The sequence below is a fragment of the Achroia grisella genome, unplaced genomic scaffold (genome assembly GCF_030625045.1).
Source record: "Achroia grisella isolate CSIRO2021 unplaced genomic scaffold, CSIRO_AGI_Agris_v1 utg1086, whole genome shotgun sequence".
NCBI classification, from domain to species: domain Eukaryota; kingdom Metazoa; phylum Arthropoda; class Insecta; order Lepidoptera; family Pyralidae; genus Achroia; species Achroia grisella.
In genome coordinates this window covers 2,436,936-2,449,708 of record NW_026712572.1, presented here as the reverse complement: position 1 = coordinate 2,449,708, position 12,773 = coordinate 2,436,936, and the positions used below count along the sequence as shown (strand labels likewise).

Below are 12,773 nucleotides of genomic sequence, written 5' to 3'. Positions count from 1 at the left end.
TTCCTCGCTCGGCACAAACATTTGTATACATGAGAATGATTGTTTCTATCAGTCTAAGTGTTTTCTACGTATAATATGTATGTATTTATGAAATATATATGTATTTGTATTTGTGTGTAGTTTTTAGCTTTAACTAGATTAACTTGGGTCTAGATGGCGCTGTGTGAATTGTCCTAAGTTTATTATTGTTATCATTTCTAGTAGAATGGGGATGTTTAGTAATGGAAAGTGCTGACAATTTAACATGTCTAGAGTGGAGGTAGATTTTATAAGTATCCCTACCGACTGTATTATATTAATATTATATCATATCATATATATGACGACCTCGGTGGTCTAGCGGTTTAGCACACCGCTTCACTTCCGATGTTCGCGGGGTCACTTCCTCGCAAAGTACAAACATTTGTATGAATCAGTATGATTTATATCAGTCTAGGTTTTTCTATATATATACCTAGCAAAAAACCAGGAATATCTAAATATTTTTACTAGTACTCCAATATACATAATACAAGGTCTCGTTAACAATTATGTATTAAAACATATCTTGAGTTATGTCTACCAGAAGTGAACTGATTGGGGCTGGATGGCGCTGTGTTTGGTCCTGAGACATGATTTATTTTATTTATTTATTTATCTTCTTTATTGCACCAATTACAGAACAAAACAAAAACAATTAAAATAGAAAATATACATTGATACAAAAGGCGGTCTTATCGCTAAGCAATCTCTTCCAGACTACCTTTAGGTGGATAGAGAAATAAAAATAAGAACAGGGTAGGTGGCGCACGTAATAAACAAAAATAGAGATATATGACTCAAATATACATATATTAATAAATTATACATATATATATATATTAATACATATCTACATACACATATACTTAATAGTCCACATACATTTGAAAGAAGAATATAATAAGAATAGAAAATCATTTATTCAAATAAACTTACATTGGAGCACTTTTGAATAGTCATTACATTTTTTTTAATCTACCGCTCGTTCGGAAACCTGTCTCATCACAAGAAGAACGAACAAGAAACTTGCGTGTTGCTTTTTTAAATAATTTTATTATTACTTTACATTTTTAAGTTTAAGTGTGTGAATACAAACCACCAACACTAATTCAATTAAATAATCAAATAGAAAAAATATTGAATACACAACAACTGGTTAAATAATTAATAATTAAATACTCAAATAGAAAAATATTGACATTTTAGTGAGCATTGACCACGTCATAGACAATTGCCATCTGATAGTTATAGTATTCACATTTTACATAAGAATGCATGCGGCAATCAATACAAAAACCGCTACGCTTTCATATTTCTAAAATAATTAAATCAAGAAAGCAACGAGATAAACAAATTATAACGTTATATGCTAATAAACTAATTATTTACTTGATATGTTGTCATCTATGAATTCGTCTATCCTGTAACATCTTGAGTATGTCCACCAGAAGTGTACTGATTGGGACTGGATAATTGGTCCTGAGACATAATTAATATATCATATCATATTATATTATATTGTATTAAATAGAGATACGCTGCAGTTGCAATGATAATTGCGAGCCGTGACGATGTCGAGACGAGTACGTAATTAGGCGACGCTGTTAATATTCTCACACTGTGCGCCCAGCGGTAAAAATTACCAAAGTAGACTTTATAAAAAGTCGTCATATACATGGGATTGTTTGTTTGTTAGTAATACTTTATCTAAATATATATAACTCAAAGGTGACTGACATAGTGATCTATCAACGCACAGCCTAAACCACTGCACGGATCGGGCTGAAATTTGGCATGCATGTAGATGTTATGACGTAGGCATCCGCTAAGAATTTTGATTAATATATATATACTTTATTGCACTTATTACATTAATAGACAAGACAGTTATACTAAATTGTGAGCAAGGGCGGGCTTATCTCTGCAAGAGATTTCTTCCAGAAACCTAATGCTGTGACAGATGGTAATTAGCGGGCAACGATAGTGCTTGAGTTTTTAAGTGGTTGTAATACATAACCATAGACATTCCAATGTATACTTAAAGAACAAACAAAAAAAAAAAGCATACACACACTAAATATATAAAATACAATACATATAATAAATAAATATTATATTATAAATATAATAAAATAACCATATATAAATACCTAAACAAATACGTAAGCAACTATTACATATAATGATTACATTTGAAACCTCGTCATGTATTGATGGAGAGAAAATGAGATTTTAATCTTTTTTTAAATGTGGTGATGGAAGGACTTTCCTGAATGTGAATTGGCAGATTATTCCAAAAAAAGCAGCTCTAAAAGAGAATGAATTTCCCATAAAATGGGTTCTACATGTAGGAAGCTTCAACATTCTAGACTGAACCTGACATGCTCGTTTTGGACGAGTGGGTGGAGGAGTAATTGAAACCGGGAACGGAGGTACGATGGAGAATGGGATCATAGAGTATATTATACAGTGTGGAAAGGATATGCATATCACGCCGAAGACGAACAGGGAGCCATTTTAATTTATTACGAAAAACATATATACGCAGACCAAAGATGAATCTGATGGCTAGGTTTTGAAGACGTTCGAGTTTGTTTAGAAGCTCTTCAGTCACATCAATGAAACAAACATCGGCATAGTCGAGAACGGGGAGGAGAATAGATTGAGCGAGCATAATTTTGGTATTGAATGGGAGAAAGTATTGGAGACGTTTGAGCGAATGAAATGAAAAGTGCATACGTCTACTAAATTAATGTGAGGCGACCAAGACAGCGTACCGTCCATTACGAGACCTAAATTTGTTAACTTATCGGTGTAAGTCACAGTAACACCGTTGTAGAATATTGGTGGTACTTCAGTCCAGTCTAATCTAGAGCGCAACCTACTGCTACCTACAATCATGGCTTGTGATTTTGCAGGATTAACAACGAGGCCAAATGAATTATTTTGAATGGCAGATAAATCTTTATTTAATGCTCCGATAGCTTGTGGTAATTCTGACAGTGAAAAGTGCCGGTATAATTGCAGGTCATCAGCATACAGATGGTAGGGAGACGAAATGATGCGTGATATGTTGTTAATAAATATCGAGAAGAGTAAAGGAGAAAGCACACCGCCTTGCGGCACGCCAGCAGTGAGGGTAGACCAAACTGACGAGGCGTCGTTTACTTTCACGCACTGCTGACGACCGAGAAGATAGGAAGAAAACCATTCGATAACAGGAATAGACACATTGACTGCACGCAGAGCACCAAGCATAATGTCAAAATCAACAGAATTAAAGGCACTAGTAAAGTCCAGTAAAATAATAGCAGTAAGCTTAGTGTCATCCATAGCTAGTCGAATGTCCTCAGTAATATTGAGCAGTGCCCCAGTAGTGCTGTGAGAAGGACGGAAACCAGATTGGAAGGGACATAATAGGTGGTTGGCAGAGAGATAATGATATAGTTGATTATGGACAACTGATTCAAGGACTTTGGAAAAGAAGGGAAGAATGGATATGGGACGGTATTGGGAGAAGCTAGTCGGATTGGAAGTTTTAGGAAGAGGAATAACAAAAGCCTTTTTCCATTGAGTGGGAAAAACATTGCACTTAAGGGAGTAATTTATAATGTGAGTGATAACGGGCAATATTTCCTCCAAAACAGGTAAAATCATATCGAGACTTAAGCTATCACTACCGATGGCTTTGGTAGTTATGGAAAGGATAGTCTTTCTAACAGCATCTACGGACACTGAACTAAAGCTAAAAGGAGAGCAATCCGGTGGTATTATGTTAAAGAGATGTAATAGAGAACTGGCCTTGACAGCGCTGCTTAAGATAAAGGGGGAGTAGAGAAATGAGTGTTTAAAGTGTCAAGGTCCAAGTTATTTTCACAAATTACGGTGGATTTACCCACCCCTAGTGATTGAAGAAATTTCCACACTTGAGACTGGCTTAGGTTTTGAATGGTGAAATGAATGTAACGGCGTTTTGCATCCCTACACATTCTGTTACAAATGTTACGTAGTTTTTTATACATTTCAAAATTTATTTGTGACCTGTCAAGTTTATACCGGGACGTAGCCCTGTCACGCTTAGTCATAGTCCTCCTTATTACTGGAGACAACCAGGGAGCAGGCGCATGCCCGAACAGGACGAATGGGCGCATGAGTGTTGTACAAATTCAATAGTTCACTGTTTAAGGTTTCGACCATCACATCAATGTTATCAGCTGATAGTAAACTAGACCAGTTGATGCCTCTCAAATCATCGCGTAAACGGTCCAGATCCATATGCTTAAAGTCAAAAACCCTACCCCTAGTTTTAGGAGGGCGTACTCTATACGAAAGATAGATAAGATCATGTTGGGAGAAAGGAGAGCACATTTGCCCATGAGAGAGCCGCCAAATTGGGATGAGATGTTATAATGAGATCTATAAGTGAAGGTCTACTATTTGGAAAATAATGGGTTGGCTTCTTTAATGAAAGTACCTGAAGATCAAAAGCAGATGTTAAAGTTAATAGTTTGTCGGATCTGTAGTCAGCCTTTATTAGACATGTATTTAAGTCTCCCATAAGAATAGTATGATCGTAGACTGGCACTAATTTTTCTAAAACATTTTCCAGAGTATTAAAATAATCTATTTTATTATTTGGGCTGTACAGTACTCCAAGTAAAATCTTTTTATGGTGAACCACTAAAGAGATGAAAAGGTATTCAAGAGCACCAGTGGACTCAGGTTGAGACATTAACACCACTTCGGCTGCAAGCTGACTACGAAGATATATTCCTACACCACCACCACCAACTAAAATACGGTCATTGCGGAAGAGTTTGTATCCATTAATGGAACAACTGGTAGATGGTATTGAGGGCTTTAACCAGGTTTCAGATACAAGGATACAATCGACTATGCCGGCGCTGAAAGATGTTAGAAAGTCCGTATGATGAGCTAAAATGCTCTGAGCGTTGACATGCACAAGGAGGAATTTGACCTTATCAAAAACATTTAATAATTTAGTATCTAGTGAATCAGAATCAGCTAAAGGGAATTATGACTGGAAGCGGTTTCAAAGTCATCAGAGGAAGAACAGGAAAAATAATCATCATGTATATGCATATAAATTAAAATATAGCTAACTATGAATATATAAAAATAAAAGCTTTAGAATAAATTCACAATACAAAAATATTAAAACAAAAAAAAATTCTTAACAACTAACTTGCATACAAGACCCAGATTTACTTACAGTTAAACATTATATCTAAACTTACGCATGGAAACATATTATATACAGTTAAAAAAAAAAAACTCAATAAAACGTCATGTAACATAAAAATAGCAAATATAAAACGCAGGCCCAAGCAGAATGTATATAAATAAATATGACAAGTGATATATATATATGAATGACAAATCATAAATTAATAGGAAAGTCAGATGTCAGTTCTATGTTTATACCTACATTAGTATATATATCACAAAATTAAAACTAAGTAACTGATATAAACAAAACAAATATATATAACTATATTTACTATAATGGGCCAAATTAACAAATTATATAATAGTATGAAAGGGACTAATCACGGGCGATATTCATCGAAGCAACTCGGCCATCGAATATTATATATATGTAATTATATATATAAAATGGTTACGAGCTGCTACGAATATCTCCTGCCGAAGTTTTGTTAAAAATTCAGAGATGGAGATACTTGAGCCCCTTTGGTTTTTGCTATATAGATGTCTTATGTATAATATAGGACGTGCTCGCTCCTTCTTAGCACCTAATCTGTGACAATCAACAGCTACAGGCTCAACACCATTCAGTTTCATCCGATCAGCTATAGTTGACAATACCTTCTTAAGGGTGTCCTCCTCGGCGTCCTCTTTAACTCCATGAAAAAGTAAGACCTTCCTGCGAGAATGAGTCATCTATCCATTCCATGCTGAAGCACCCACCTGCGACTTAAGCAAGCCCAGGGATTTCCAACGAAGGATTTGAAGGTAATCATGTCTTCAATTGGACGACGATTTTTGTCTTTTTCAAAGTCCTCCATTCTGTTGCTGAACATAACTGCCAGTTCATTTATTTTCATCAGTTGCTCTGCTGTAGTGTCCATGATGAAGCAAATGTGATGAGTGTTTGTGAGAAAGTGTATTAACGGTCAACCAAACTGCAGGTTAGTTTAAATTTTAATACATATGTAAAATACTAAAAAATTGAATTAAATAAAAGGAGCACAAAAAATTACGACTGTTATGTATTGGGTCTACCCACAATGTCTTAATTCTACCCCCAAGGGGATAAAATAAAGGATGAAAGTTTGTATGAAACTTTGTCAATTTTAAACCGATCGGGCTGAGACTTTGCATGCATAAAGCTACTATGACGTAGGCATCCCCTAAGAAATGTAATTATTTATATAAAAAAAACATCTATTAAAAAGAGAAACACACAAGTTGCTCATTCTTCTTGTGATGAATCTGCATTCCGAATGAGTGGTAGAATCAAAGTATAACTATTCAAAAGTGCTTGTAATGAGTTTATTTGAATAAAGATTATTTCTATTTCTATTTCTAATTAATTAATTAGTAATTAATAAAGATTATAAAATCATAAAACAAACTATTTTTTTATACATAATGGTAAAAATATTCTGACTACCCCCTTGTGTCATATAAAATCAAAGAAATAATTTAATTAAAAGCCTACACACATTAGTTAGGTAAAAATTAATCAAAATATGACTATTCAAAAGTGCTTGTGTGTTTGAATAAAGATTATTTCTATTTCTATTTCTATTAAATGATTTTGATGAATAAATTAAATCTGGATAAATTAACGCGAGCGAAGCTGCGGGCAAAAGATAGTTGTACAATAAAATTATAAATAAAAGGACATTACAATGGCGGACTTATCCCATAAGAGGGCTTTTTTCCAGTCAACCTTGGTGACTGAGAGGAATCAATGAAAATATACAATAAATAATACGCGTCACAATGAAATATATATACACGAATATAAGCAATCTATACATATAAGTAAAATTGGAGCGTCTGTTTGTAATATTGAAATAACCGTTTTTTACTACATGCATATGAATATAAATACGGTACATACACCAAAATAACATTTTTTATCATTTTTGACTATCTGTCTGTCAGTAATGTCTGTCTGTTTGTTCCGGCTAATCTCTGAAATGGCTGACCTATTTTGACGGGAATATATATATAAATGTAATAAGGAGTAAGTTAGGCTACTTTTATTTTAGAAAAATAAAGTTAATTTCCACCCTAACTAGTCGCGGGAACAGTTAAATAAATAATAAATATTGTCAGCTATTTTCATTTCTGCTGTAAATAACAAATCCTCTGAAATAACAACACATTATATATTAAAGCTTTATATATAATTAATTTATTTTCTATATATATGTGTAGTTCCATTTCCCTCTATTCCCCGGCCACTTCTTTAATGTCATCAGACCATCTCTTTCTCTGTCGACCTACTCGCCTTTTTCCTGTCGGTTTTGTTATTGGTATTCCACCTTTTGTCTTTGTAACGACCTGAACTGTCTTAGGCCATGTTGAAGTGAATCTTTTATTTTTGTCTTCTCGCGAATGACTGTGTTCCTTATTTTATGTATTCTGTAGAGTACAGATTGCGTGCTGACAGGACAGGACTTTGTTTTTTAATTTTTCCGTATGTACCCATATTTGGCTTGCATAAGTTAAACTTGGCAATTCCATTATTACCTCCGCCCTTCCTCCTGTACAATTTTGATTACATCACTTTATGTAATTTTGACGGCCATGACGAGATGGCTCTGAATGTGTGAAAAAGCACCAAGAGCAGAAACTCAATTCGCAGAAATTTAATAATGCTATCAATCAAAAACATCCACGTTCGAGGTTTTATATACATACAGTAATTTTAGAGAGCAATTAATTTTCATGTCATGCGGCGACCATCAGACCACATGACAAGAACAGTGCTTGACATAAGATCCCCGTCTCACATGGATGTCCGTTATAGATATATAAAAAGCGCCAAAATAACATCCCAGACGACCCAGGATAAATATACAACGGGCCGAAAATAAATACCAAGGCCAGGCAAAAGAAGAAAGAAAGACTTTATAAAATATATATTAATACACACAAACGCAAGTACAAAAATATTACAATGTTGATGTATGCAATATATATTGTATTTGTAACGTATTTATATAGTATTGTATATATATCGGTTTTGTATTATATATAAACTATAATTTATATAAACTAATATCATATGCGGAGATATTATATATATAAATACAAGAAACGCAAGTAATGAATTAAATTTTGTGGTGCTGTTGAATGTTGAAGTTTTTATTTATTTCTAAACTCTTTATTGCAGTGATTGATTTTATACCTTTTATTACCTTATATAGACGATTTATTGTTTTATTTATTTACTTAAAACAGAAAACATGTGTATGTGTAACTGAAGAAACGATGATATTCACAGAAGTGTAAAACTGTGTTGCGAATATCGAATATTTTTTGGAATTGACGACCTCGGTGGTCTAGCGGTCAAGCACACCGCTTTACGACCGATGGTCGCGGGTTCGATTCCTCGCACGGCACAAACATTTGTATTCATGAGTATGATTGTTTGTAACGGTCTGGGTGTTTTCTATGTATAATATGTATGTATTTACAAAAAAAAATATATCTATGTATATGTATCAGTTATCTAGTACCCATAACACAAGCTTTAGCTAGCTTAACTTGGGTCTAGATGGCGCTGTGTGAATTGTCCTGAGATTATTATTATTATTTTTTGGAATTATATAAACTGGGTGGAGGCAGTTTATATAATTCCAAAAAATACATGCTACGACTTTACCCATCACGTATTGTCTAATCAAATTTACAGTTAGTTATATATATATTTACTAGCTGTAACCGAGACTTCGTCCGCGTGTTATAGTAGCTCTATCATGTATTAGTATAAAAATAAAACAGCCTCAAAAATAAGTTTCAATCTTCTAGCTTCAAAAATGACGATTCTTCCATACAACTTTTCATCCCCCCTTTTAAACCCTTACAACCCGTTTTTCGCATTAAAAAGTAGCCTATGTCCTTTCGCAGGGTCAAGACTATCTGTGTACCAAATTTCATTTAAATCGGTTCGGTAGTTTTGACGTGAAACCGACAGACAGACAGAGTTATTTTCGCATTTATAATAGGGTTTTATTCATACTTACTAAAAGTATGAATAAAACCCTTTATATCGTATCGTGGCTGTATTTGCGCCAAAACTTGCATGCACAAAGGCGCTTAGCGGATTACGGACCGACTCCTCACCGAGATTATATTAGGTAGGTGTTACTTTAGGTACATAGAATTGCTGGATATGATATTAAATATATTTCATTGCACTTACTTGTACACTCTGTAAAGTGCGAATACTGTAACTACCATATAGTAATTTTTGTAGCTGTGACGTGGTCGTGTGGAATGAGTAGTCATGCTCACTAAAATGTCCAGACATGTGGCGGCGTGGTGGGCCGGGTCATCCCTAAAATATGGTCGAGCGCAGTGATGGCTGACTCATTCGTCATACTCGTGAAACGAGTGCTGCTTGTAGGGACTGGTCTGCCCTTATCACTACGACTGATTTAATCTTATAGCATATTTATATTTGACCCAAAAAATTAGTGCTTGTTGGTAGTTTGTATTCACACGTTTCGACTTGTAAATGTAAACTTACAAGAATTATTTAAAAGAGCAACATACAAGTTTCTTGCTCGTTCTTCTTGTGATGAGACAGCTTTCCGAACGAGTGGTAGATAAAAAACAAATTGTTATGACTATTCAAAAGTGCTTAAATTAAGTTTATTTGAATAAATGATTTTCTATTCTATTCTATTCTACTCAAGAGTTATGAATACGGGTCACTTAAAAAACATATAAATCTCGGAAACTTAGAATGCTATCTTAATGATATAAATTATGTTTAGTTGTATTTAATATACTCCTTAAATTAAGGTATTAATTAAATACTCCTTAAAAAAGATATTAAAAAAAATTACTACGAAATTACTGCATCTGATTTTGCTTTTGTTTCTAATCTGTGAATCTGTCAGTTAAGTGGGTATATACATATGTGGGTATATATAAACCATATTGATAGTGTTCAATATTTATTATTCAACCTGTAATCCTGTCACACCTGAAGAATGCACCAGAATCCGCACAATGCTGGAAAACGGTGGGACTCAGCGCGATACAGCCAGGACTGTCGGTGCGATGATAATTTTCTTAAAAAAACCCACACAAACACTAAAAACATGCGAATAATCTGAAAGAATACTCTTAAAAAAATGTTTGCGAAGGAGTTATGAAGTTACTAACATTAAAACAAATAAAGAAAGTTTTCTGTACGGCTTTTTTTTTTTTTGTGTGGAGTGAGTTAATTTACAAATCGCTTTAATATAAATATATAATAATAAACGACGGAGTTATGAAGTAACGAACATTTAAAAATAACCGCTGAACTTGCTCCTACTTTATTGGAGTCGGTTAAAACACTAGGAAGCACTTTCCACCGTTCAAACATTAATGTTCAAAACATTAGGACGGCACAAAGCGAAAGCGAACGATTAAACACTTGCGGCGCGCCGTGTGCCAGGCTTGTCTCTACTTATAGGACGATTTGCAGTCGTGTTTGTCGAGAATGTCTAGGGTTGCTTCGTAGAGAAATTTTAAATAGTTTTTACCCGCGGCTTCGCTCGCATAACTTCATTACTGGCTGCTAGATGGCGCTGATTTAAAATTTATTTATAACTTCATTTACTGATTGATAGATGGCGCTAGTAGATGAAGTAGCAAAATGTTGATCTTTTTTTATAAAAAATATTTGTTTTTTTTTTATAAAAAGTGTGTACAAAATTTCATAATGATCGGTTCAGTAGTTTTTGCGTGAAAGCGTAACAAAGTTTCAAGCTTCTAGTTTTAAAAATGACAATTCTACCATAAAACCTTGCATCTCCTTTTTTAACCCCCTTACAAACCCTTGTTTCGAATTAAAAAGTAGCGTATGTACTTTCTCAGGGTCTAGACTATATGTGTTCCAAATTTCATTTAAATCGGTTCAATAGTTTTGGCGGGAAATCGAGACAGACAGAGTTACTTTCACATTTATAATATTACTAAGGATATTAAAATAATTGATCAAGTATTTTACGAACAGTTTATAAGTTCTACTTACTTAAGTACTTATGTACTATTTTACTTAAGTTCTTTTCACATCTTTTAAGTCGACTGTCTACAATTCGATCTCCGTTTGTTGCAGATCGATCATCGTTCGGACCACACCGGGGCGGGTACGTGCCCCACCAGAACCAAGGTTACCAGCAAAGCACCAATCAGAACTACCAGAGTTTCCAAAGCTTCAACCGCTCAGGATACGGCGGCCAGGACAGGTCCAATCAGGGGTACCACAACAGATACGGCAACCAGGGTCAAGGCTACGGCCACCAGAATAGGTACAATAACCAGGGTTCTCATGGTTATCATCAGTCCAACCAGTACCGCTCCCAGTCACCGCAGTACCATCAGAACAGGCATGGCAACCAGCCCCAGCAGAATAGGCGGTATCATGGAAACTCGGGGAACAGAGCCGGGTGGCGTTGACAGGTTTAAAATAGTTTGTATAAAAAAAATGAATCCAGGATCAAAGACGACGCCATCTTGTACTATGAGTACTTTTAATCTATAAAAATTCTTGTTTGTAAATATATATAGAACATACAATGGAAATATGCCTAAATACAAAATTTGTATTGTACGGGCATCGAACTGACCTTTAGATAGCGAGGCAGGCAGATATCGCTACACTGACTCATTAACAAAAAAGAAATATATTAAAAATGCAATGTCTATTGCAAAATAATACATAAATCTATAGTCTATGATTTGTTCCTTTAAAACGTGTGAGCAAAGTAGCATATATTTCACGCTCCCTCACACCCAGATCTCATTGTAACCAATAGGGTTGTACAATGGTCGTATCGTATTTACTGTATTTTATCGTAATCGTAACGATAACATATACAAAATTTATATTACTTATTTTTCTAATACTGCGGAATTTATGTATGACATTACTTTTTTAATATTTGTTCACAAAATGAATAAACGTGTTTTTGACAATAGCTGTCACAGACAGCTATATTTTAATAATATTGTCTATGATTTCCTTTTACTATAGACTTAATACAGAGTAGATTGCACAGGTACCTCTGATTCACTTTTTTGTAACGCCAAACACTCACAGAACGCCATCTAGTCCCACACTAAGCACAGCTTGTATTATGGGTACTAGACAACTGATACAAATATATATATATACATTTTTTTTTGGAATTACGTACATAATATATATAGAAAAATTCCATACCGATACAATCTTATGTATACGTGAATACAAATGTACCCTATAATACAAAGAATCGAACCCGCGAGCATCTGAAATAACGCAGTGTGATAAACCGCACGACCACTGAGGTCGTGTATACTAGGTATATAATATAATTATATGTAAATACATATAATTATTGCAAGATATTTTATATTACACTTTAGAATTTCCATAATTCAGTAGCTCAGATACAGCAGATACCTCAGAACAAGTGGCTCAGATGAATAAACACAATTAATGATAATTGTGTTTATTTATCTGAGCCACTTATTTTGTGCGATTTTTAATT

The 12,773-nt window shown here is 34.3% G+C and overlaps 1 protein-coding gene across 1 annotated transcript in view; it reads left to right on the top strand.

Moving 5' to 3' along the window:
• The window catches only part of LOC131843462 (5'-3' exoribonuclease 2 homolog), a 41,135-nt gene extending 28,855 nt beyond the window's left edge, over nt 1-12,280 (top strand). The window contains exon 16 of the mRNA XM_059192113.1: nt 11,357-12,280. Coding sequence (XP_059048096.1) covers nt 11,357-11,697 — 341 coding nt within the window. The 3' untranslated portion in view covers nt 11,698-12,280. The remainder of the gene's footprint in view (nt 1-11,356) is intronic.
• Nucleotides 12,281-12,773: the final 493 nt, after the last annotated feature.